Here is a 21,460-nt window from a genome sequence, read left to right as displayed (position 1 = left end):
TTGACACATTTGCTTAGAATCTAGGAGCCAGATGAAAAAGTTAGGAGCCAGTTTTTTAAATCAGCTGCCCAGCGCCCAGAACTGCATGCCCGGGGGGGTTTGGCAATAAGAATTGCTCACGCCTGATCCTAAGCGGAAAAACACAGAATTGTTATAAGATTTTGCAAATAAGTTATTTTTCTCCTTCACTGATGTGCGCTGATAGGCTGCACTAAGGGGCACTGATGAGATGGCACTGACAGGTGGCACTAAAATGGCACTGACAGGCAGCACTGAGATGAGTGAGAAACTTATATAGCGCAACAAATGCGAACTGAATCGCCTCTGGGCGCTTAGTATCCTTTCCCTACTGTACTTTTGCCCTCAGAAAAGATGGGTTTTGAGTTTTTTTCTGAAGGCCAGGTGATTCACCTCCAACCGGATGCTGGTTGGTAGAGTGTTCCATAGTCTAGGTCCTTGGATTTCAAATCTTCGTTCTCCTTTGGACTTGTATCTGGCTTTGGGTATCTGGAGTAGATTTTGGTTGGTGGATCGCAGAACTCGATTGGGGTTGTGACATTGAGATGCCACTGACAGGTGGGACTGACAGGCAGCACTGAGATGGCACTGACAGGTGGGACTGACAGGCAGCACTGAGATGGCACTGACAGGTGGCACTTACAAGCAGCACTCCCCGTCCACAACGGCGTTAAGGAACGGGCCACCGATCAACCCCGCAACCTCAACCCCAGCTGTTAAATTGGGAAGATAATGTCGGAGGTGGGCGGGCAGTGAGAGCGAACCGTGCTCATCACAGCACCGTCCACCAGAGGGCACTGGTTCACAAAAAGCGTGTATCCTGCTCCAGCAGGCCGCAAATCCGTGGCCTCAATTTTGGCCAGGTCCAGGCCGAGGTCTGCATACCCACGGGGGGTGGGGATCCCAGTTGATGCGGTGTAGCCCAGGTGCCAGGACGCAATTTCCAGTCGCCATTGCGACCTAGCTCCTGGGTTTTGTTGAGCCCTGGTTGTTTTTTTTTTTTTTGTGCTATAAACCAAAACAGAGTGGCAATTAAAAAAAAAAAACGTTTTGCTATAATACATATCCCAAATAAAATAAAATAAAAAAACGAATTTAGTCATCAGTTTAGACTGATATATATTCTTGTACATATTGTTGGTAAAAAATATTGCAATAGGCATATATTGATTAGTTTGCACAAAAGTTATCGCGTCTACAAACTACGCAATCGATTTTAGGGACTTTTATATTTTTTTATTGTTTTTACTGGTAATGGCGTCGATCTGCAATTTTTAGCGGGACTGCGACATTGTGGCGGACAAATCTGACCCCAAATAAAAAAACTTTGGAGACCAGTGACATTATTACATTGATCAGTGCTATAAAAATGCACTGATCAATGTAAAAATGACACTGGTATGGAAGGGGTTAACACTAGGGGGCGATCAAGGGGTTAAGTGTGTTCCCTCAGGGTGTTCTAATGGTAGGTGGGATGGGCTTACTGAAACATGACAGAGATCACTGCTCCCGATTACTGGAAGCAGTAGATCCATGTCATGTGACTAGGCAGAACGAGGAAATGCCTTGTTTACATAGTTACCCGTTCTGCCTCTCCTCGCTGTGATTGCGGGACCCACGGGCACGCTCGTGCGCCCACTATTCTGCTTTTACGGACTGACTTACAGGTACGTCAGTTTGCGCAGGAGAGCCATTCTGCCAACGTATATTGGCGTGAGACGGTCGGCAAGTGGTTAAATAGACTTGTAGGATTTTAATGACATTTTTGTATGTGTGCGTTATAATCTTTTGTCCTGTCAGTTTTTTAGGCGTACCAGATTGGAAGGTCCATTCATGGCTATGGACAGGCTGGTGTAAACTTGTGTCTGTGTACACCTGCCTACCTCAGGACCGCTAAAAAAACAGGAGTGGACTCTGTCCTTATCCGTTTAGACAAAGTGGATCGAAGTTAGCCTGGTGTAAACAGACAGCGACGTCTGTTTACTGCCGCCCACCTTTAGTGAAGAGCGGGCTCTGCCCAGCTCCGCTCTGCAGATACTGGGTAGACACAGATGTATTATACGCCCGCTCTGCTCCAGTCAGTGGGGGATCAGCTCACAGACCCCCTACTGATCGCAAATAAATCTGCCCCGTGTGAAAGGGGCATTATAGTGTAGGATGGAGATGAGGGGGGTTAATGTGCAGGATAAGGAAATAGAAGGGACAGTACATACAGGCCCTGAAGAGACAGTATGGAGATCAGATGTATAGTTTTTGATAGAGTGGGGAAGCATTAGAGCCCCTGTCAGGTTTTATTTAATGCTACGTTGGGCTCTGAACAATGCTTTTTTTTATAGCTATCCAGGTCTTGGTTTGAGAGATTTGGCTTTACTTCCTGTCCTGCTGACAATGGCTTCACTAGACAGGAAGTGGGGGGGGGGGGGTATCTGCAGCAGAGACGCAAACAGAAATAACATGCTATTTTTTACTACAGTAAGGGAAGGCTAGAACCCCATTCAGGTTTTTCATTTTTGCTTGTGTCCCTGTTGCAGATTTTCCCTCACTTCCTGTCTGGTGACGCCATTGTCAGCAGGACAGGAAGTGAAGGGAAATCTCTCAAACCAAAACCTGGATAGTTGTAAAAAACCATCAGGAGTTCTAATCCTTACCCACACTATGCAAAACTAAAAAAAAAAATTGTCTGGACATGCACTTTACCTCATTACAAATGCAGAATGATGAACTACATAGATGAAATGTAGATACTTGCTGCAGTGAATTTTTCAAGTGAACGAGACACGATCCCTTTATTTTCCTCTAAATGTAGACAGTGTGCTATATGGATGAGGCAATAACCTTGAGGGGGCCTCTGTTATGTGGCCTGATGACGTCGGGAGCCTTCATGACAAAAAAAGGGCCTTATCTCCTATGTACCATCTGTTCTGGGAATATAGGATTAGTGAGATAATATGGAGGAACAAACACTGTTTCTGGGCTGACGTAGTTGTTTATGAATACGTGTGACCTGTGTCTGATCCTCTGGGTGTGGGATATACGGCACACATCGATTTCTCTGAAAATCCTTATCTGAGGTAATATGGATATGTAAGAGTGTTTTTCACATATGATCCCCATATGTTAAAGCATACATAAACATAAACCCAGACACTAAAATCTTTTATATTTATGGCATTTCACAAGTCACTTTAACATAAAGGTCTACAGCTTTCATTACAATCCTGCCATGAAGGTCCAGGTTCAGGCCGTTTTCTGAGGAGTGACAACGCTCTCCCCTCATTTGCCACTGCACCATGGAGATGGCCATACAGGCATTGTCCCTTGTTGTCACCATTAGAAAAGGCACCCTGAGAAATGGCATGCAGTTATCGCTGGTGTGTAAACAAGAAATGGCTGCAAACAGGCTGCAGAAAATCAACAGCACTGAGATGCTACAAAAAAAGGAAAAATAGAGAAACACAAGTGTTTTATTACCAATAAAACATTTTTTTTTAGGAAACTAAGGGCCCTGTCACACTTGTGTGACTTTTCCTGCGACTTTGGACATCAGCGTCTCATGACAAGTCATACCCCATGATTCTCAATGATAACCATTCATATCTGTGTGACTTCAAGTCAGACCGACTTCAAAGTAGTCCCTGTACTACTTTGGTCCGACTTTGATGCGAGTTGAGGTCCGTAGACCTCAAGTTTACGCAGGCATTCCCTAAAATCGCATCAAAATTACGCGACTTTCAAGTTGCGGCAGTGTGAAAGGGGCCTAAGGGTAGATCTAGACGTGTGTCTACATCTCTTTTTCCTCTGAAGCCTGATTCACATTTTGATCGCATTTCAGAGCCTACTGACAGGTGGTGAGGAAGCTCTGTGACACCTCCCTACCACCTGTTTTAAACCCATTTTGCAGACAAATGCTTCAAAACTGTATGCATTGCAAACGGTTGTATGGCGTTTGCGGCGCTTCCCAATATGCATGCATTTATCGTGTTCGGCGGGCGGCAAGCTACATGTCGGATATACATGGGGTGTGGACATGCTGCAATGCTTCACTGCGCTCCCGTGACATGTAGACGACCCCATCTACTGCCTATTGCAGCTTAACCACTTGCCGACCGCGCTATAGCCGAATGACAGCTAGAGAGGGGCCTTCTAGTTCTGGAAGGCCATCATATGATGGCTTCCCGTGATCGTGCCTGCTGCGGGGCACAGGCGGCGCGCTCTGTGTTTGCATCATATGACGGCCTTTGTTTGACTCATGGATGGAGTCCACTAAGGGGAGTCACTGAATTGGAAGGTGTAGTATATGGGGTTCGGACGGATTCTGCTAATGCTTCACATTATATGAACGTAAGATAACATTTTTGGCTGGTTATGGATGTTAATGTTTTTATTTTTATAGGTTGGACATGGAAAAGACTTCATGGAAACTCTCACGGAGGCTAAGAATTCTGGCCTGAAATTGGCTCTCCATTTGTCAGAGGTACAGTGAATCTGACATTTGCTAATCTTGCCATGCAAAACTATCAGACCTGGGAAGAGTCATGTCATTTAGGAATCCAAGTATTCACAATTCATAAATTAGATTATGTTCTGCAAACTGAACAAATCTGCATGTGTATATTCAAGACTTAGCCAAATCTGCCTGCTTTGCAAATCATTTTGCTCATCTGTGCATATAAAGTGGTATTACAGGTACATGTATTGCACTATGAAAGAAAAAGTATCTTGCGCCAATTATAGTGGAAATAAATGAAAAGTAAATAAAAGCTGCTCCCCAAAATACTAAGTGGAGATACCAATAGTGCAATTATGGAAGTTATAGTGTGGGGGGCGCTAGAGAGCTAATAAAAAACTCTAAGATAACACACAAACTGATTGTTAAACAATATCCACATAGGGTGATAAGAACATTATTCATATATATATATATAGGCCAGGGGTCCTCAAACTTTTTAAACAGGGGGCCAGTTCACGGTCCCTCAGACTGTTGTGGGGGCCCGACTATAGTTTAAAAAACTAATGAACCTATGCACACATCTTATTTGAAGGCCAAAAATAACAGGAAAAAACAATACAATATTTTAAAAAAAGAACAATTTTAATCAACCATAAAATTATTAGTATTTCACAGACCCCCCCATCACAGATTCCTCTCCATCACAGATCCCCACCATATTAGGCCCCCCATCACAAACTTCTCTCCAACACAAAGCCCCCAATAACTGAACCCCCCTCTTCACAAAGCCCCCCAACACAAACTCCTCTATATCACAAAGCCCCCAATAACAGATCCTCCCCATCATTAAGCCCCCCCAACACAAACTCCTCTCCATCACAAAGCCCAGAATAACAGACCCCCCCCCATCACAGACCCCCATAACAGATCCCCCATCACAGACTCCTCTCCATCACAGATTCCCCCCATATCAGGTCCCCCCCATAGCAGATCCCCCATCACAGATCTCCCTCCCTATCACAGATCTCCCTCCCTATCACAGATCTCCCTCCCTATCACAGATCTCCCCCCCTATGACAGATCTCCCTCCCTATCATAGATCTCCCCCCCTATCACAGATCTCCCCCTATCACATATCCCCCCATCGATATTACACGCAAAGCATGACAGGTCGGATAAAGCATAGGACTGCTAGTGAAAGGCAGGTGTTTCATTGCTGAAACCACCCCGCTGCTTAACTCAAAAGACCCGCCTTTTGTCCGGACCTGTCGTGTTTCTCATCTTGTGTCCGGCCCGCCGGCCGTAGTTTGAGGACCCCTGATATAGGCTATAATTTATAAATGGTAAAACAGTGCAAATTTTTTTTATAAAATGTGAACTGTTGCTGGTGATTCAGAATGATAACATAAGTCCATATGCAATAATGTGCATAAATTGAATAATTCCTTAGTGAACTTTGTGACCAGTCCATAAACAACGGTAAACTACTGGTTCTCATTTACCATTGTTTATGGACTGGTCACAAAGTTCACTAAGGAATTATTCAATTTTTGCACATTATTGCATATGGACTTATGTTATCATTCTGTATCACCAGCAACAGTTCACATTTGATTAAATTTGTTTGCACTGTTTTACCACTTATTAATTATAGCTTATATATATATGATTAATGTTCATATCACCCTATGTGGATAGGGTTTAACAATCAGTTTGTGTGTTATCTCAGAGTTTGTTATTAGCTCTCTAGCGCCCCCACACTTCCACTTACATGTATTGCACTGTCAATTTGCGCAGCACTTTACATATATATTGTACATTCACATCAGTCTCTGCCCTCAAGGAGCTTACAATTTTTAGGGTCCCTAACTCACATTCATACATACACATACTGGGGGCCAATGAACCTACCAGCATGTCTTTGGAGTGTGGGAGGAAACCAACGCAGGCACAGGGAGAACATGCAAACTCCAGGCAGGTAGTGCCGTGGTTGGGATTTGAAGCAACGACCTTGGTCTAGTGTTGCTACGCGGAAGTGCTAACCTTTTAGCCACTGTGCTGCGTTCAGGGATTAGTAGACTGAATGCAAGTGAAACTGTATCTATTCCATCTAGTTCTGAGAGGTAGAACACTACATTTGTTTTTATGTATAGCACTGTATTTTGTTAGGAGTTTACAATATCTCTAAATCCACTGGTTACAGTGAGGGGAAAAAAGTATTTGTTCCCCTGTTGATTTTGTACATTTGCCCACTGACAAAGAAATGATCAATCTATAATTTGAATGGTAGTTTTATTTTAACAGTGAGAGACAGAATAACAATAATATCCAGAAAAAGGCATTTCAAAAAAGTTATAAATTGATTTGCATTTTATGAGTGAAATAAGTATTTGACCCCTTCACAAAACATGACTTGGTGGCAAAACCCTTGTTGGCAATGACAGAGGTCGGACGTTTCTTGTAGTTGCCCACCAGGTTTACACACATCTCATGAGGGGCTTTGTCCTACCCTCGTTGCAGATCCTTTATAAGTCATTAAGGTTTTCGAAGCTGATGTTTGGTAACTCAAACCTTTAGCTCCCTCCACATATTTTCTATGGGATTAAGGTCTGGAGACTGGCTAGGCCACTCCAGGACCTTATTGTGCTTCTTCTTGAGCCACTCCTTTGTTGCCTTGCTTGTGTGTTTTGGGTCATTGTCATGCTGGAAATCCCATCTACGACCCATTTTCAATGCCCTGGCTGAGGGAGGGAGGTTCTCACCCCAAGATTTGACGGTACATGGCCTGTCCATCATCCCTTTGATGTGGTGAAGTTGGCCTGTCCCCTTAGCAGAAAAAAAAAACAAAGCCTAATGTTTCCACCTCCACGTTTGATGGTGGGGATGGTGTTCTTGGGGTTATAGGCAGCATCCCTCCTCCTCCAAACACGGCAAGTTGAGTTGATGCCAAAGAGCTCATTTTTGGAGTCATCTGACCACAACACTTTCACCCAGTTCTCCTCTGAATCATTCAGGTGTTCATTAGCAAACTTCAGATGGGCCTGTACCTGTACATGTTCTTTCTTGAGCAGGGGGACCTTGCGGGTGCTTCAGGATTTCAGTCCTTCACAGCGTAGCCTTTTTACCAATTGTTTTCTTGGAGACTTTGGTCCCAGATACCTGGAGATAATTGACAAGATTCTCCTGTGTAGTTCTGGGCTGATTTCTCACCGTTCTCATGATCATTGAAACTCCATGAGGTGAGATCTTGCATGCAGCCCAAGACCGAGGAAGATTGACAGCTAGGGCCAGATCCACAGCCAGCCGCCGTAACTTATCTTTTCCCATTTAAGTTACACTGCCGGAAAATTTCTACCTAAGTGCCCGATCCACAAAGCACTTACCTAGAAATTTTCGGGTGTGTAACTTAAATTCCGCCGGCGCAAGGCGTTCCTATTCAAATGGGGGCGAGTCCCATTTAAATTAGGCGCACTCCCGCGCCGGACGTACTGCGCATGCTCGTGACGTCATTCTCCCGACGTGCATAGCGCGAAATTACGTTACGCCGCGCTTCGTGAATCGTGCCAGGTCAAAAAAATTGAGTCGGGGAAAAAAAAAAGATACGGCGGGGAAAAAAAAAAATAACAGCGTTGCGGGTAAGAAGGGTCTACTTTTACAAGGTGTAAACAGTTTACACTTTGTAAAAGCAGCCCTAATTTTACACATGCAACTTAATACTTACGGAGAAAAAACGAAGCATAAAAGCTTTGTGGATCTCCGTAAGTGCTAATTTGCATACCCGAAGCGGCATTTCGACACGAAATGCCCCCAGCGGCGACTGCGGTACTGCATCCTAAGATCCGGCAGTGTAAGTCCCTTAGGCCCCGTACACACGACCAAACATGTATGCTGAAACTGGTCCGCGGGCCAGTTTCAGCATACATGTTCGGTCGTGTGTGGGCGCGAGCGGGCCGAATTCCAGCAAACATTTGCCCGCCGGGCCTTTTCCCAGCAGGCAAATATTCCTGGACGTGTTTTAAAACCGTCCGCTGGAATCCTGCCCGCTCGGACATGTACGGTCGTCAGTACAGACCTACCGTACATGTCCAGGCGCCCGCCGTCCCTCGCATGCGTCGAATGACTTCGACGCATGCGTGGAAGCCTTTAAATGGCAGGCCCGCCCACGTCTCCGCATCATCGCCGCGTCATCGTCGCGGCGACGACGCGGACACGCCCCGCGTATTGTTTACGCGCGGACTTCTGTACGATGGTGTGTACAACCATCGTACAGAAGCCCTCTGGCAGACATGTATGGTGAAAACGGTCCGACGGACCGCTTTCACCATACATGTTTGTTCGTGTGTACCCGGCCTTACACATGTCGGATCTTCTGCCTATCTTTTGGAAACTGATTCTGTGGATCAGTTCCAAAGATAGAAACTGGGATACGACGGCGTATCAGTAGATACGCCGGCGTATCCCTTTTGAGGATATGGCCCCTAGTTTGTATTTCTTCCATTTGCGAATAATCAGACCAACTTTTGTCACCCTCTCACCAAGCTGCTTAGCAATGGTCTTGTAGCCCATTCCAGTCTTGTGTAGGTCTACAATCTTGTCCCTGACATCTTTGGACAGCTCTTTGTTCTTGGCCATGGTAGAGAGATTGGAATCTGATTGCTTCTGTAGACAGGTGTCTTTTATACAGGTAACAAGCTGAGATTAGGAGCACTCCCTTTAAGAGAGTGCTCCTAATCTCAGCTTGTTACATGTATAGAAGACACCTGGGAGCCAGAAAGCTTGCTGGTATCAAATACTTATTTCACTCATCAAACTTCAAATCAATTTTTTACTTTTTTTATTTTTTTGTTGTTATTCTGTCTTTTACTGTTAAAATAAACCTACCATTAAAATTATAGACTGATCATTTCTTTGTCAGTGGGCAAATGTACAAAATCAGCAGGGGATCAAATACTTTTTTCCCTCGGTCTCTGTTCGCACCTAGGCGTTTTTGGGCATTTTTCTGCTCTTATGCCGCGTACACACAACCGTTTTTCATGACTAGAAAAATGCCATTTTTTAAATTGGTCGCGAAAAACGGTCATGTGTATGCCCCAGAGCATTTTTCTCGACGAGAAAAATGGCCAATAAAAATTTAGAACCTGCTCTATTTTTTCTCATCGTTTTTCATGTCGTCGTTTTTCTTGTTGTGAAAAACGGTCATGTGTAGGCTTTAACGAGGGGGGGGGGGAAACACGCATGCTCAAAAGCAAGTTATGAGACGGGAAATTAGCATTATCAGCCCAAAGGGTGGTGCCATTTGAATGGAACTTCCCCTTAATTGTGCCGTTGTACGTGTTGTACGTCACCACGCTTTGCTCGAGCATTTTTTATCACAATCGTGTGTATGCAAGGCAAGCTTGAGAGAAATCGCATCGAGAAATACGTTGTTTTTTCCATGACAGGAATAACGATCGTGATCTAAAAACTCCCAACAAGACAAATCCCATTAATTTCAATGGCTCTTCACATCTGAGCGTTCTGTCACCTAAAGCAAAAAGCTGTCACCCAAAAAAGTACACCAAGCTTCTTTTTTGTCAGATTAAAGGCGTTTTACACTGGTGACCTTTGAACTTCAAAACACCTGTAAAAAAACGGTGCAAAAATGCCTGAAAAAAATGCCCAAAAAACGACTGTAAAATAGCAATGCCTAGATGTTAACAGAGCCTCACTGAATTACTGGAAACGAACACAACTCTCCTATTGTAACACAACTCTCCTATACGTAAGACCAGAGCTTTTTTTCTCAGAAAATAGGTGCAGGAACTCAACCACGACCCCGTTCAGATTTCACAAACAGTAGAAGGGTATTAAAGGGGCATTAAATATCAGGATTGCATTACATACAGAGTGCAGAGTTCAGGGGGTTACACGCAGAGTGCAGAGCTGTCACTTGTGAACACAGAAACTGGACTTCTGTGTTTGAGCCGGTGACTTGTCCTCAATGTTCCCTTATGGGGGAAGTTCCTCCACTGACTGCGCAGGCGCAAACTTCCCGACGGAAATCCCCGAACCTCGCCCGGCATCCAGGCTCATTCTTTAACATCCCCGTGGATTGGAGGATGTTAAAAAAAAGAGCCAGGAGGCCGAGCGAGCGAAGCGAGCCGTTCGAGCGCAGCGAGGACGTGAGGCCGACTGGCCACTTACCTCAAAATCCACGTCGCCCTGGATGCCGGCCGCCGTTCGGGGATTTCCGTCAGCAAGTTTGCACCTGCGCAGTGCTTGAAGGAACTTTCCCGATGGCTGGAACCATCTCAGCGCATCAGTTCGCGCATGCGCTGGAACTTCCATGATACCTGGAACCAGCACGGCAGATCACCGGCACCAAAGGGTCTGAGCCAAAGGTGGTGGAACTGAGTTCCCCCAAGTTCCCCCTGAAAAAAAGCCCTGCGTAAGACAGTGTAGTGCATTTTTCTTGTGCCCCAATATATGTAAATGATCTAAAGAAGATTGTCACTTCTCACTGAACGTCATGAAAGACAAATTGTGTTCAGCAGAATTTGACGTAAAAAGCCAATACATATCTCTTTACTAGGAACATCAATATAGAGTTCTCCCTGTAGACACAGTGCACAGGACCCTGGAGCAGAATAAATTCTTTTCCAGCACTTTGTCTTTGTAGAAAAGGGTGAGTTGGATCTGTGGAAAGAGGAGAAAAAGTGACAGCAACCTTATCATAATTTTCTGTATGTGCACTTACCTTATGCGTTCCTCCTGGTGAAAATAAAGGTTATTATTATTCTCCCCTCCTTGCACTGTCACTTCTGGGCAGGTCTTCCCGTAAAAATTTATAAGAACTGCGTAGGGGCATAAGCCTGTTTTTTTTTTTTTCGGTTAGGGGTGGTACGGATCTGAAAGAGCACTCCCGGTAGGAAGTGCATCAAAAAATTTAAGATGCCTAAGATGGCTTTTTTTTATTTTTTTTATCTATTTATTTATTAATTTTTATCCTATATATTATGGTTCTAACGTTCTACTATTCCTGAGCTTTGGGGGTGATAAGCCTTTGAAAACCCAAAAGCTTTGTTAATTCTTGAGTAAGTTTGGAAGTAAAAACTGGACTTTGGTCCGATGATATGACCTGTGGACCATACCTAATGATTCATAAAAGCTCTGGCTGTGATTCCTGCTGTTTCTCCTGTTGCAGGAATTACTTTTGTCCATCCTGTAAATTTGTCCACTATTACCAAAAGATATTTCATATTTGTTTTGGCATATGGGTGAAATCGATATGTAAGTTCTAGGTGGGGGTAAATGTCCATGTCTCCCGTGTGCTTCATCTTGAAAATTATTTATCAGTGAGATTGTTTCTAGGTGATATGGATGGATGTGGTGTCATGCAGTGTCTGGCTATAATCGTGTTGTATGGGTAGTGTTTGCATGTTCCCTGTCATTCTTAATGGGGAGTGTAACATATATCTGAACAAGATTTTACTGTCAAACTGGCTGTGTTCATCAAAACTATTTCATATCCACTCATCCGTTGTGCTGTCATATGTCGGGTAGATATATTTTGTAAAAAAAGTGACTGAGCGTGTTGTGTACAGAGTAAGAGGTGTTCCTAATGTGAGGTGTTCCCTTATTTTACTGGCACGGCACTAACTGCCAAGGCCTGCAATCAACTGGGCATCCCCTGCACCTGATTGGGCAATTTATTTGACAGGTATGCCACTGGCCTCTCTGGCTCCCACCATGATCTTGTGCTAAAACAGCAAAAGCATCCCCGAGACTACACAGTGTAACAAAAGGTTCCTTTTTTTTTAATATGAAGGCAAACCTAGTGCTGGAGCAGAGACTAGGGCCATAATTAAATAATTAAAAGCTTCCAACATAGACTCGGTCCATTCTACAGTCTTAGGGGAGGTCATTAAAGTGACCTGCCTCAAAATGGAGTCAAAGTGGGAACAATTGGGGATGGATCCACGGTCGATAGTAGACAATAAAGACAAGGAAAGACAGGAGTGCTGCCTTTGTTGCCGAGTGTGAGGGAGGCTAATGCTCTGACTCTGGCGGGTGATACTATACTCTACCTTTTTCCTTGTGCCATGATACACCCCAAGTATTCCACCTCAATCCTGCACCACTGCGTCTTTACCCAAAACGCGAAGTGATCTTTCGAGACGAGGCGGTCTAACATGTGCCTAGAGTCTACCTCACAATTTTCCTTGCTCTCAGTACACACCAGTAGTAGGTCATCTCTCTTCTCCTCCATATTGCAGCAAGTGGATCCCTCCTTAGGTTCCCAGTCATCTAATGACCTTTTCAAAACCATTAAGAAAGCGGTTGGACTGTCCCCAAAGCCTTGAAAAAAAAAGGAGAAACCCAGTCCATGCCAATTGCCCCCGACTGTGCAACACTGTGAAGTTTGGGGGTAATGCTTCAAAAATTGCAATGATATCTGCAACCAGGGGAGGTAGGGGCATAACTGCCCTGAGATACTGTACCAATCTCCAGGTACTCTTTGAATTGGTGTGTTGGCTAACTGTGTGCCTTAAAATACCCTCCCTATGTATTGCTGAATTAAGGGTTCTATCCCCTTCCCTTTTTTCCTGTAAATGGGTATTGTTTGTGAAAACAAGGTCTGTACTACAAGTGTAGTATTGGGACATATGGTGTGCAATTAATCAGTTCTACAGAGGATTTAGATTGTGCCCATACGGGATGTGTTTCAATGTCTGCAGGGAGTAACATGTAATGTCCAGTCTTGATACTTTGAGTTTGTCAGTTTGCAAATGGGGGATCTGGCTCGAAGGTCACCCTCTTTGTCAAAGATAATGATAATCTGTAGTTGGGACACTAGATCCCTTCCCATAAGGGGAACTGAACAAGCAGGTAATACTGCAAAAATTAACTGTGTTAAAATGTTCCTTCTATATAGGAAACTTCAAGGAGTGGTGTTATCTTATGTATTACATCAGTCCCATTTATTCATTCCCATTTATTCATTCCCATTGAGCAACCCTCAGTATATTCTGCAGTGATAAATTTGGGATCGGTTACACAACTCGTGGTGTTTCAGTGCTCCTACTAATTCTTGGTTAATCTTCAAAATTTGAGGATACGTTCTAGGGATAAAACATAGCACTAAAGGTGCAGATCTTTTTGTGTTTTCCTTTTTTTTCTAATGCTAGTTGTTCTCTACTGTCCCCCTCAAAACGGCTGCACTATAACGGCTGTACTCACTAACGGTCTTTATCCCCTAAATTTGCATACAATCTAACTTTCTTTTGACTCCCCCCAGAAAATAGTAATAAATCTGATTCTGCTGTTTGTTCCGGACAGGGGATCCGTTCTTGAGTGGCATGTTTTATCTCCTCCATAGGGGCATTTGGGACTGTCGGAAATGTCACCGTTTGTGCACTAGCAATATAACAATACAAATAATAAATACAAAAGTTCCTTTAAATATTCAGGCATGCTCAATCAACCCGGCCACACAGGATACTTTTAACTCATTCACAGAGAACTCCTGCAGAACTTCACTCACACTCAACACTTTATTTTATTTTTGTATTAGCCAATGAACTCCAGACACCGATTAGTTATTGACCACTGGTAACAAAATTTAATGACATAACGTTCGTCATTGCGGCCGCTCTTTTGCCAAAAGCGGGGTTCACTCATCGGCCTGGGATCTCAATTGACCTTTACTATTAGAAGTTATATAAGTTTTCATATTGGAGGTACAAGACTTTCATGTATCTTCACATAATCACAAACAGTCACTTCATTCATTTTAAATCAATATTACCCTTACAAACAAACAGTTCCTTTTATATTTATCACACAACAGGAAAAGGATAGAGGTCTGAGTGTTTTTTCTTTTCATATTGTCCCCCTCTGGGTGATTCCCTTCTCCATTGTACTTGAGGGGACTCAAATCGGGGGCGATTTATGTAATTGGGACTTCTATAATTAGGGGGCCAAATTCTCAAAAAGTCTGCGTAACTTAAATTTCAGCAGTTAAGTTACACTGACTTAAAATTTCTACCTAAGTGCCTGATCGTCAAAGCACTTAGGTAGAAATTACACGCTGTGTAACTTAAGTGCCGCCGTCGTAAGGCGGTCCTCCTCTCCTGGGGGCGTTTAAAATTTAAATGAGGCGCGCTCCCGCGCCGGCCGTACTGCGCATGCGTGTGACGTAATTTTCCCGACGTGCAGCGCGCGAACGTAATTAACGCCGGTCGGCTTTGAGAATTTCGACGGGACACTAAAGTTGCGACGGGTGAAAAAAAAAGACGCGCCGGGAAAACAAATAATTATAAAAAAAATGTCAGCGTCGCTCAGCATGCATTCCTGAGAGGGAGAACTCCATGCCAATTTTCAAAGAAAAAAACGGCATGGGTTCCCCCCCCCAGGAGCATACCAGGCCCTTAGGTCTGGTATGGGTTGTAAGGAGACCCCCCCACGCCGAAAAATTGACGTAGGGGGTCCCCCTACAATCCATACCAGACCCGTATCCAAAGCACGCTACCCGGCCGGTCAGGAATGGGAGTGGGGACGAGCAACCTTCCCCCCCTCTCCTGAGCCGTGCCAGGCCGCATGCCCTCAACATGGGGGGGTTGGGTGCTCTGGGGCAGGGGGGCGCACTGCGGGCCCCCCCACCCCAGAGCACCCTGTCCCCATGTTGATGAGGACAGGACCTCTTCCCGACAACCCTTGCCATTGGTTGTCGGGGTATGCGGGCGGGGGCTTATCGGAATCTGGGAGTCCCCTTTAATAAGGGGGCCCCCAGATACCGGCCCCCCACCCTAAGTGAATGGATATGGGGTACATCGTACCCCTATCCATTCACCTGGAGGCAAAAAGTAAAATGTAGTAAACACACAACACAAGGCTTTTTAAAATAATTTATTATTCTGCTCCGGATGCCCCCCCTGTCTTCGTTATTAGCTCAATTACCAGGGGGGGCTTCTTCTTCCACTCTCCGGGGGTCTTCTCCGCTCTCCGGGGGGGGGGTTTCTTCTTCCGCTCTCCGGGGGGGGCTTCTCCGGACTCCGGGGGGCTTCTTCCATCTTCTCCCCTCTTCCGCTGTTGACTCGGCGAACCCCGGTTCTTCTGCAGCTCTCCGGTGCCTTCTTCTTCAGCACTGGCTGCCTGCTATGTTTGTGTGTTAGCTCGATTTCAAACAGGCAGCCGGCGCGGTCTTCTGTGACGCCAGGGTCTTCTGGTCTTCTGTCCTACCGATGTTGCCTCGTCGCCTGTTGTCGCTGTAATGATGGAAGCGCGCCTTGCATCCCATTTATATAGGCATCACCGTCCCATCATGCTCCGGCAGGTACCCACGTGGTGGGTGCACGTGGGTAGGCACCCACCACGTGGGTACCTACCGGAGCATGATGGGACGGTGATGCCTATATAAATGTGATGCAAGGCGCGCTTCCATCATTACAGCGACAACAGGCGACGAGGCAACATCGGAAGAGGGGAGAAGACCAGAAGACCCTGACGTCACAGAAGACTGCGCCGGCTGCCTGTTTGAAATCGAGCTAACACACAAACATAGCAGGCAGCCAGCGCTGAAGAAGAAGGCACCGGAGAGCTGCAGAAGAACCGGGGTTCGCCGAGTCAACAGCAGAAGAGGGGAGAAGATGGAAGAAGCCCCCCGGAGTCCGGAGAAGCCCCCCCCCGGAGAGCGGAAGAATAATCCCCCCCCCGGAGAGCGGAGAAGACCCCCGGAGAGTGGAAGAAGAAGCCCCCCCTGGTAATTGAGCTAATAACGAAGACAGGGGGGGCATCCGGAGCAGAATAATAAATTATTTTAAAAAGCCTTGTGTTGTGTGTTTACTACATTTTACTTTTTGCCTCCAGGTGAATGGATAGGGGTACGATGTACCCCATATCCATTCACTTAGGGTGGGGGGCCGGTATCTGGGGGCCCCCTTATTAAAGGGGACTCCCAGATTCCGATAAGCCCCCGCCCGCATACCCCGACAACCAATGGCAAGGGTTGTCGGGAAGAGGTCCTGTCCTCATCAACATGGGGACAGGGTGCTCTGGGGTGGGGGGGCCCGCAGTGCGCCCCCCTGCCCCAGAGCACCCAACCCCCCCATGTTGAGGGCATGCGGCCTGGCACGGCTCAGGAGGGGGGGGGACGCTCGCTCGTCCCCACTCCCATTCCTGACCGGCCGGGTAGCGTGCTTTGGATACGGGTCTGGTATGGATTGTAGGGGGACCCCCTACGTCAATTTTTTGGCGTGGGGGGGTCTCCTTACAACCCATACCAGACCTAAGGGCCTGGTATGCTCCTGGGGGGGAACCCATGCCGGTTTTGAATTTTAAAATTGCCGTGGAGTTCTCCCTCAGGAATGCATACCAAATGCCGTCGCTGGAATGGGCCTTTACAAGGTTTGGCTAACTTTCTACATTATAAAACCAGCCCTAGTTTTGCGCCGGCAAATTCGGAACTTAGGCAGAAATCAAAGTGCTGAAATGCTTTGAAAATCTGCTTAAGTCCTCATTTGCATACGCAAAGCTGCATTTCAATGAGAAATGCCCCCAGTGGCGGATGCGGTACTGCATCCTAAAATCTGATCGTGTAAGTGTCTTACACATGTCAGATTTTCTGCCTAACTTTGGAAAAAGCCTTTTGAGAATCGTTTCCAAAGTTAGGCACAGGGATACGCAGGCTGAACAGCAGTTAAGTCTGCGTATCTCTTTTGAGAATTTGGCCCAGGGTTCCTATTTCCTACACGTGGACAATCTGATTTGCAGTGATCTAAACTCCCACAAGTAAAACATCCTTGCTGATAATATTGATTGTACTGGGCTGCTACCTGTTGCCGATTATTTAAACCTCCCCTCCTTGATGGAAAATTATTCAGTCCCTGGTTATTTTGGTAAAGCATTAAACTATCCGAACCTATATTTGGTTCTGGAATGGGAGTAATAGGGGGAAGAAGTGGGAATACACCGCTTTTAGTGGTAAATATTAGCTGTGTACTCTTTTCCTTTTTAGTCATAAAATATGATGGAGATAATAATGACTGCTCTACAGTTGATGATGGAGAAGGCGGGGGAGCTCAAGGAAAAAAGATTGAAGGTGTGGGGATACTTGTTGTAGGGGAGAGTATTGGGGGTATTAAAATTGGGGGTGAGGGACAAGAGGGAACTAATATATTAGTATCAAAACCCTAGGCAATTTTCCAGTACCAGGATCTGATAAGGGAAATATGTTTCTATATTCCTTTAAACTTTTTTCCCATTTCTTACAACATTTCAACATATATGCATCATCCCAGTTATCCGGTGGATAATTATGTCGAGGGTGTGCCCCACAAATTTTTTTAACCTCCTCTCACTGCTCAGCAGAGCAGGGTCCCATGGGACTTATGCCTGACAATTGTTACTGGTGGGCACGTTTTTGAACATTCTGCCAATATGGTTCGACATAATTTAAACCACAGGTACCTTTAACAAAATCATATGGGGTTGGCTGTTCTTGCTCACCTTCAAGAGCCGCCTTCCCCAGCTTATTACCCATTATAGGCCAACGTCTGAGGGTTTCACGTATTCCCAAGATTTAGGGCAGACTACACAAATATCTCTATATATATATATATATATATATATATATATATATAGTCTTTATAATTCGCACAATCTCTTCCCAAAGGGAACTCTCCAGAATTGTGCAAATTATACCTGCGACACTGGACAATTAGGTGTCCTGTTTCTAAAATACGGACCCCTTCCCAATTTGCTGTGATAACCCCCTGGAACAGTGGCCGCCAAACGAGTAAATGTTTTAGTACATACAAATAACAATCCTGTCAAACAAGGCAGACAATTTTGTATTACAGAAAATTACGACATAGATCTTAAAGTATTTCACATAATATGATAACTCTAAACATCAGAATACATATAGTACTGCAAAACACCAAACCAGACAATACTATCAACAGGATAACCAGACAAAAATATTGTGCACAGACAACCAGACAAACAATGTAAACACATATAAACCGGTTTTCAGATATTTAGGTTTGGATATCCTCGCACCCTTGTTCGTCCCCTGAGCGAGAGAGGGTCCCGTATGGTCCTCTCTATTACAGGAGGTCCCTAATTTCCTAATTGCCCCCGGCAAGCCAGCCTAGCTTCCGCGAGATAATTTTCTATCCCTTTCTAATATTAATTAGCCCCGGTAAGCCATCCTAGCTTCCGCGAGATAATTTTCTATTTTCCTAATATTAATTAGCCCCGGTAAGCTACCATAGCAAGATAATTTTCTAAAAACCAGTCCCAGGTAAGCCAACCTAGCTTCCTCAAGACATAAATAAATATTAAAAAATACTTCAGTCAAGTATATTATGTTATATCATATTCTAGTTTCCTAGTTCTAGTACCAGATCAGAGACAAGTGCAACCTTCATACAAATATTCTCTTATGAGAAAATAAATTGTAGAGGTTTTACACTTACCAGTTCTCAAAAAGGATATCGGAGAACTGGAGAAAGTGCAGAGAAGGGCAACCAAACTGATAAGAGGAATGGAGGAGCTCAGCTATGAGGAAAGATTAGAAGAACTAAATTTATTCACTCTTGAGAAGAGGAGAATAAGGGGGGATATGATCAACATGTACAAATATATAAGAGGTCCATACAGTGAACTTGGTGTTGAGTTATTCACTTTACGGTCAACACTGAGGACAAGGGGGCACTCTTTACGTCTAGAGGAAAAGAGATTTCACCTCCAAATACGGAAAGTTTTTTTTCACAGTAAGAGCTGTGAAAATGTGGAACAGACTCCCTCCAGAGGTGGTTCTGGCCAGCTCAGTAGATTGCTTTAAGAAAGGCCTGGATTCTTTCCTAAATGTACAGAATATAACTGAGTACTAAGATTTGTAGGTAAAGTTGATCCAGGGTAAATCCGATTGCCTCTCAGGGGATCAGGAAGGAATTTTTTCCCCTGCTGTAGCAAATTGGATCATGCTCTGCTGGGTTTTTTTTTTGCCTTCCTCTGGATCAACTGTGGGTATGGAGTTGGGTGTATAGGATTGTACTGTGTTTTTTATTTTGTTTTTTTTATTTTTTGTGGTTGAACTGGATGGACTTGTGTCTTTTTTCAACCTGACTAACTATGTAACTATGTAACCTGCTGAAACACGGCACACCCCACTTCCACTGGTACCATTTGTAAGGTCCGCTATTTTTCTGCTCTGGGTACGAAGAGTCCTATGATCGATCGGGTAATCAGCAAGACACTGACACATGTATCATGTAGCAAAAATACAATTTATTTCTGGGATTCGGCTGGTTTCATTAAAAATTGAGGTACATCCTCTCTTCGTGGACTAGCCAATCAGGTTACAATATTTCTTACAGTATATATCTTATATCAAAATTGCTCACATTTTCTTCTAATACCATATTAGTAGATTTCTTAAAATACACAATTAGTTCAGAGATATTACTCATCTGACCATTGTCTCACATAGCTCATCTTATTTCTTTAAATGTTTATAAAACTTCACACATGTCTGACCATATACTCTTTTTTGTAAAGAATATTTCACACATTGCTTAGCCACAAGCTTTAAGTTTCCTGTGCTCTCACAAACGAGAATTTGTAATATAAAAGAATTTAAAATGATTCAATCTAATAGGAAAAATAAAGGCCAATACTCCCTTGTTCCTATATCAGACCAGACCACCCAAAACAAAGGGGTAACCCCACTTTCCTTTCAGTTTCAAGCTAAAAAGTAATTACATAAAGTATTAAGGTCAAAGATAGCCAGGATACTGGCATTTTCAGAAGAAGGTAAGCTATGACAGCCATCAAATTTGTGCCGGCACAAGCTTCCTTTAAGATGGTTGTAAACCCTTTAAAAATACCAAGTGACATGACTGTCCTCAAGTGACACACACAGATGAAACAGATTCTCCTACATAAGTTGTACCTCTTTGTCTGCAGTCTTCTCTCTTCTACAGCCATTTAAAGTCCAGAATGTATAAAGCTCGTCTGAGCTGTCAGAAAACAGGGGACAAAGAGCTGAAGTTACAATCTGCAGAGCTCAGGGAGGAGAGCTCTGAGAGCTGATTGGAGGGAAGGGAACCCCCTCCCCCCCTCCTCCACACAGCACATAGGAACAGAGCTGAGGCTCTCATTCAGTTGGAGACCGCTCACCTGTCACCTTTTTTTTCTTGGTGTCAGGAAAACTTGTCAAAGGTGATTCATGCTGATAGCAGAGGAATGAAGCAGCTAACTGAAATTACATGTGCTTTTAATTTAAACTATAGTACACACTATAGAGGGATATGCTTTGTTCATATTTCATGTCTGATGTTTACAACCACTTTAAGTTTATATACCTGAATTAAATAGGTAATAATATTTTTTCAAAATATATGCATTTATCTATTCATATGAATATACATAGTAATATCAATATACTGTAAATCACAAATACCCTGTGTCACTTTATAATTTGTAATATTATTATATGTACAGTAGACAGCCATATTAGCTTGTTACTTACTGTACATGTAACGTACTTCTACAAAACAAGTCTGTGGTCACATGCCTGATCAGGCCAATAATCTCTCTTTAAACACGTGACACATGTATACACTTATACATTGCCTTTGGACACGATTATTTTCTTTCAACCCAGCCATGTTTGACCTGATTGGGAGATGGTTTAAGTGTATAGGGCACAAGGAGACACCGCCACATGGGCGTCCGCTCCATAGGGCAAGGGGGGGCAATTGACCCCCCCTGGAAAATCGAGAAGGTGTTTGAGCTGTCAGAGCGGTCCCGGGCCGGATGTCACACAGGCACAGCGAGCAGAGTGAAGCTGCCTCCCCCTTCGGTGTTTATGTGTACACAGGGGGAGGGAACCTGCTCTGCCTGTGCCGCGCTGATGTTGGATCTGAGGTACTGAATTGAAATGGGGAGGGGGGTCCTTCTGTGCTGAAGAAGGGGGTTTGTGCTGAATAGGGGGTCCATCTGTGC

General features: G+C 44.4%; 1 protein-coding gene across 1 annotated transcript in view; it reads left to right on the top strand.

Annotated features, from left to right (window-relative positions):
- The window catches only part of ADAL (adenosine deaminase like), a 61,631-nt gene that overhangs the window by 24,007 nt on the left and 16,164 nt on the right, over window positions 1-21,460 (top strand). Inside the window, exon 7 of the mRNA XM_040342793.1 lies at window positions 4,412-4,492. Coding sequence (XP_040198727.1) covers window positions 4,412-4,492 — 81 coding nt within the window. The remainder of the gene's footprint in view (window positions 1-4,411; window positions 4,493-21,460) is intronic.

Source organism: Rana temporaria, chromosome 3 (genome assembly GCF_905171775.1).
Source record: "Rana temporaria chromosome 3, aRanTem1.1, whole genome shotgun sequence".
Lineage (NCBI taxonomy): Eukaryota > Metazoa > Chordata > Amphibia > Anura > Ranidae > Rana > Rana temporaria.
The sequence above is the reverse complement of the archived record's forward strand: the minus strand, read 5'-3'. Positions and strand labels throughout refer to the sequence as shown.